Source organism: Lepidochelys olivacea (assembly GCF_965140295.1).
Source record: "Lepidochelys olivacea isolate rLepOli2 genome assembly, chromosome: 2".
Lineage (NCBI taxonomy): Eukaryota > Metazoa > Chordata > Testudines > Cheloniidae > Lepidochelys > Lepidochelys olivacea.
This window is the reverse complement of record NC_140412.1, coordinates 120,545,372-120,551,371: the sequence shown is the minus strand read 5'-3', so window position 1 is coordinate 120,551,371 and position 6,000 is coordinate 120,545,372. Positions and strand designations below refer to the sequence as shown.

The following is a 6,000-nucleotide window of genomic DNA, read 5'->3' as shown; positions in this document are numbered from 1 at the left end:
TTTTTTTTTTTTTTTTTTACTTTTTAAAACAAAAAGTTAGGATAGATATTCCCAGCTCTATTGATACTATGGGCCAAAGTCTGCTCTTCTTTGGACACCTGGCTCCCACTGACTTCCATACACAAGGAAGGGAGCTGTAGGTGCACAGCCAAAAGCAGAACTTGACCTTGTGTAAGTCAATGACTCTTTTTGTGAATATTTACCATATCTATACAAATGTACCTTGGAAATCTATTTCATGTTACATATATGTGCCAGTGAGAATGACCACCAAAATATAATCATATACGAAAGAATAATTATCAAAGATTACAGTCATTTTCTCGGAAACCTGTTTTATTCTATGGTCTAGAATTCAAGTCAATGATCCCACCTGCCACACAGACAGCAAAAACTCCCAGATCTAGAGATTGTTAGAGAGAAGCATCAGTTGCTTGCTGACTCTCCAACATTAAATGGCCACCCTTCACAATGTACTACCCCAAATATGCCATCTAGATAACTCTTCTAAGTGCTTTTATGGGTATCAATCTACTAACAGCAGTGATAATAACAAAATTCACTGTGAAGAGAAATGTCAGGCATAAAAATATATATCTCAATAGGATTGGATTTTTTAAAAAAAATACACACTGAAACTTTCATAGAAGAATATAGGCATAAAAAGTTTACCACACTTAACAGTCTAAATTCTTAACCACTTACATATGTAGCTATTCACAACAAAACATTTATGGATGCCTAGGCCACTTGTGTGCCACCTTTCCCACAGTAGCTACAGCTTCATGCTGGGAATACTGCCAATATATTTCCCCGCCCTGAGATTTGTAATCACAAATAAATAGCTCTGCAAATATCATAACATTGTAAACTCTGAATTTAAGTCTTCAGCAAGAAGTCATCCTCAAACCATGGAGAACGTTTAAACAATGTAAACATATCAAACATTTTGTCAGTTTTCACAGTTATCCCCAGCAACCGCGGAATCTATGTGAGATGTACCATCCAAATCTTGAAGCCCCATAGTTTCTATTGTACGATATTGTTGTTCTGGTTCATTTTCCAATCTCTGAGACTTTGTTTTCCTGAATAAATCCAGCTGTGATTTGGATCCCCAAGATGTGATCCAGCTCTGTTCTTCCAATATGCATCATCTTTACAAAGCCTTAAACACACTCCTTCTGAGGAGATTATTCTTGAATGGAGGAATGGCGAATAGATCTGTGGTAATCCTCTGGACTAGTGACATGTTCTGGTAAATCATAGCCTCTCAGAAAATGTCCACTGTTTTGTTGAGCAAAGTAATACAGCTGCCTTGCAAACATTGGCTCAACCTTAACAACAGATAAAAATGTTATTGAAGCGTGATAGCATGTTCCATATTGTTCGTATTAGCTATTTACTCAACAATAAAAAGATGTTTAAGACAAGCCAAAATAAAACAGTTCCACATACCAAAATGGAAAGAAAATGCACTCTGTTCTCATTGAGCTCTGCCTTTACTTCAACTCCAGATTCTTAGAGCGAGCTGCAGTTTTTGCTGACAAATACCCACTGCATAAAGCATGCGTTTGCAAATGTCCCCTGTCAGCTAGTCCATATGTACATGTGACGCCTGATCTGTGTGTGCCCATATTTCCATGGCTAAATTAGGCACGGCCAAATGCGGGCCCAGTTTCATATGCTTAACTTTAAAAATCAGTCCCTTATTCTGAGTCCAAGTCTAACGTTTCTAAATTTAAATGTTATTGTATGTCCATTCATCCCTAACTGTATCTGTTCAGCACTGCACTGGTTTAATAGGGCCAAGCTTTTGTGAAGTGTTTGAGCGGCTCGACTCATTTCGCTTGTCTCACTTGCCCCAAGGGGCCGCAGCTTTGCACAGTGCCTTAGTTAAATACTTAACTTTGACTCCTAGGATATAAAAACTTGAGACTTATAAATGGGGAACAAATATGTTCTGAGAACAGATCCGAAGTCCTCTAAACATTTAGACGCAGCCCTGCACGGACATCACTTTATGGAGGAAAGGTGTGTGGGTGGCAGGGGGAAGAACATGTCCTCCCTAGCTTTCAGCCGACATCAGCAGTGGAGGAAGGGACAGGAGTTTGAGGCTGATGCTTACTGTAGCAATTCAGCAATCTCTCGCCACTTCCCCTCATAAGCTGTTGGACTGGTCAGCTGGACAGGAAGGAAGCAACTGCAGGTGTAACCGCCTGCTGCGAGGGGCTGTTCTGGGCTTCTGCTGGGCAGGCATGCAACTGAGTGCTCTATGAAGCCTGTTCAGTTCCCACCCTCCCCATCAGTTCCAAGTGCAGAACAGGGGGACCCAAGGCAGGGGCTGAGCCAATTCCAGAGAAGAGATTAAGCTGCCAGCCAGCATAACCAGGGTCAGGTTTGAGGCAGAGCGCTGGAGGAGAGACCAAACTCACTGAGAGTTATGGGGGCGGGAAGGTGGGGGGGGGAGGGCAGTGGGCACAGGCTCAGAGGAGAGTCTTTGTGGGCGGAGGGAGAGAATATGTTTGAGGAGAGGAGGGCTGTGGGGAAAGGGTACTTTGAAGGGGGGCCAGAAATTTGGAAAGCAGATGGGAGGAGAGAGGGAGTAGCTGGGAAGTGGGAGGTGTTATGGATGGTGGAGATGTAGGAGAGAATTTGTACTGTTGGGGGCCTAAGCAGGAAATGAGGAGGCTTGAGGTCCAATGATATCTCTGATCTTTGCTCGAATAATTACGCCATTGTATTCCTGGCTCAATACTCCCCAGCAATCTAAAGATGCAGGACTGATGTCTGGGTTGGGGGCGCATGTGTTAGAGTTAGAGGATCTCTGAAAGAAAGAAAAACCTAACCTGACCATGGGAACATTCATTCCAGCAGAGGATGTCTGGGGAGGACAGCAAACTGAACTTGGAAGCTGTAATCCTCTATCCAGGGGAACCACAGGGCAATGCGTTGCAGGCAGATAGTGGTAAGGAAGTTACATAATTTGTAAAGGGAAGGTAATTATTTTATTACAAAAATCTCTGGCCCATCACCTTAGCATCTGGATGACTTACAAAATTAAACACCAATATTCTCCCACTTCGGAGAGAATGGCAATAAACTAAACCCTGCCTCTAGCGTGGACAGGGAGACCATGGGTACATCTCCTTTGTGGAGCTCGGGTTTTGGAAAGCAGCTGATCCCAGCCTCCACTATTGCTTACATTGGTGCAGCTGCACTACTGCAGGGAAATGAATGTAAAAGTATGCAGTATAGTCAAGGCCCAGGGTTACGAAGACAGCCGCCAAGAGGTGAAGCAAGAATAACCCAAGCAGTAAAGCCTGCCTCAGTCTGCTATGGCAGTTTGCGGTGCAGACACCTGAGGCTAGGAGGGGCGAAAGGGGAGGGGGTATCTCTGAGAAAGCTTAAATGCTGCAGCATACTTATGTGGCAATTTTAAAAAAATCCACAATTATGCGCCAGCTTTGGCAGTCATGCAATAATATTCTATGCAAGGCCCTGTTTACTAGTGTCACATGGCTGACACTAGTCAAACTGTTCCATTTAGCTAATAGTCGTAATCGCGCCTCTCAAGTGCTTTCGTCAGTAGATCGCAAAGCGCTTTACAAAGGAGGTCAGTCTTCTTATCTCCATTTTTTACAGATGGGGAAACTAAGGCACAGGGCGGGATATGATTTGCCAGTGGGCTAATGGCAGAGCAGGGAACTAAACCCAGGTCTCCCAGTCCAGTGCCCTAGCCACTAGACTATACTGCCTCCCCCACAGCTTACTGATGAGAGGAAGAGAAGGCTGCCTGTCAGATTCACATACTCTTCATTTTAAACTAAGAAATGAAACAAATCATACTTACGTGGGCTGTAATTAGCTTCCTCTGCCTTTGTGGGTCTGGAAATTCCTCTCCAAAACACAGAGCAACCTGGAATCTAGGCAATGGACGTCCATGGTGGGCAAAAGCTTGCAATTCTGAAGACAGAAAAGATATGTTCAGAAAATCCTCACCATCAATGGCTGAGTTTCAGAGTTAGTAGTGAAGGACCTTGGAGCAGAACAGCAGACTACAGGAGCAATGAAGAGGTTCTATTGGACAACTGGCAAAAGTGATGACAGGGTCTAGCAAAGGGAAAGCGAGTCTGAGAGAAAGGAGAGATACCAGCATCAAGGATCTTGGAGACTTTGCCACAGATCAGGGAGAGAACACAGATAAGTACCAGCAAGGGACAAATAGCTGAAAACTCTGTCTCCCTTCAAGAGCTAAGAGACTCCAATTATTCTATTTGTATTGCATTTTGAGTAATTTCATATAAACAGCAATTGGGATTTCCTCAGATTCATGCTTGTGTTTGGCTCAACAACAGAAACTTCGGAAACATTCTTCAGGACTTTTGAACTTTGCCGGTTTAAGTTTCTCCCATCCACATATACATTTCAGAAGGATCATGCTATGTAAGTCACATTGCACGACTTCTTTCAAAAACAATGGTGCTGAGATGTTGCAGGAAAGCCTGTCACCCTTAAGAGTAGAACTGAGAGCAATTTAAGTAACAAAAGTGTTTACACTGACTTCAGACTATACTTCTGTGCCCACTACTTGTGATGACTGAACCTCAGAAGATGGATTGTTCATTAGAAAGTAGATGGCAAATCTCAGGACTAGCTTGCAATGCCGCTAGTACACCTTTGTAAGGGCTTGATCTTACTCCCACTTAAGACAATGGCTTCAGTGGGAGCAGGAGCAGGCCCAGACAGAACCATGTTAGTGCCTGTATACTGTCCATCCCGCCCCCCGCCAGGTCATGAATCCACAGGAATGTAATTAGTTCAGATCACATATTTTCTGGATGGTTTGCTTTTCGCTTCTACTACAGGAGCCAGGGTCCCAGAGATCTCATGTGAGCTCTCTATTCTATAGGTATGTCTACATTGCAATCAGAGGTGTGATTACAGCGCAGGTAGACATATTCGCACTAGCAGAGCTAAAAATAGCAGTCTGAATGAGGCCGCATGGACTAGCAATGCACATAAGTCCCCAGGGTCCCCAGCATGCTTGTATAATCCACACTGGAGCCCACGTTACCACATCAACATTGTTATTTTTAGGCATTTTAGCACAGGGAAAGCCAGTGTGGGTCTGACTACCCAAGCTGCAATCACATCTCAGATTGCAGTGTGGACAGACCCTTTGAAAAGGGCCAGGCTCAAACACAGTGACATCTGTGGCCTTTCATTGCCCCCCTCATCCTCCTTTTCCCTCTCTGCTGCTGTCACTTGTTGGGTCATGTCTATTTTTATACTGCAAACTCTGTAGAGGAGGCACTTCGGGTGAAATTCTGGACCCACTGAAGTCAGTGAGAGTCTTACCATTGTCTTCAATAGGGCCAGGATTCCATCCCTTCTATTGCTCTGTAAAGCACTGAGATTTCTTTAGGCACAACATAACATCATCAAAAATGTTAGTTTATAATACAATACAATGAAAATCTCAAAAGGCTGCAATGTGCAAAGTGCAAATTTGGTTATAGTCATCCTTTGATTCTAATAAACAATAACAACACCATAAAGGTCTTATACAGCACATTTAACCCATAGAGCTCAAGGGCTTTACCAAGGACATCCGTATCATTAGCCCCATTTCACAGATGGGGATACTGAGGCACAGAGAGGGGAAGTAACCTGTACAAAGTCACACAGCAGGACAGTGGCACAGTCAGGAAAAGAACCCAGGTCTCCTGAATTCCAGTCCAGTGCTCTAGTCACTAGGCAATACTGCCTCTCAAATATATAAATATTTATATTATTTATATTAATAGGCAATGTGTGGGGGAGACGTTTACAAAGAGGGCTCCACTTGGGTTAAAATACATTGGCCAGTGGCACCGTAAAATTAACAATATTTAATTGAATTTAAAAAAAAGAAAACCACATCTTTATTTCAACATCCATAGTACATTTTGCTTTACATGAGGTCTTTTTTATGTCATTGACTTATAAAGAGCTAATAAT

The 6,000-nt window shown here is 43.1% G+C and overlaps 1 protein-coding gene across 1 annotated transcript in view; it reads right to left on the bottom strand.

Annotated features, from left to right (window-relative positions):
• Positions 1-642: 642 nt before the first annotated feature.
• Positions 643-6,000, bottom strand: part of DUSP22 (dual specificity phosphatase 22) — a 114,473-nt gene continuing 109,115 nt past the window's right edge. Inside the window, exons 14-15 of the mRNA XM_084620043.1 lie at positions 3,851-3,963; positions 643-1,334 (exon numbers count right to left, since the gene is read on the bottom strand). Coding sequence (XP_084476169.1) covers positions 1,191-1,334; positions 3,851-3,963 — 257 coding nt within the window. The 3' untranslated portion in view covers positions 643-1,190. The remainder of the gene's footprint in view (positions 1,335-3,850; positions 3,964-6,000) is intronic.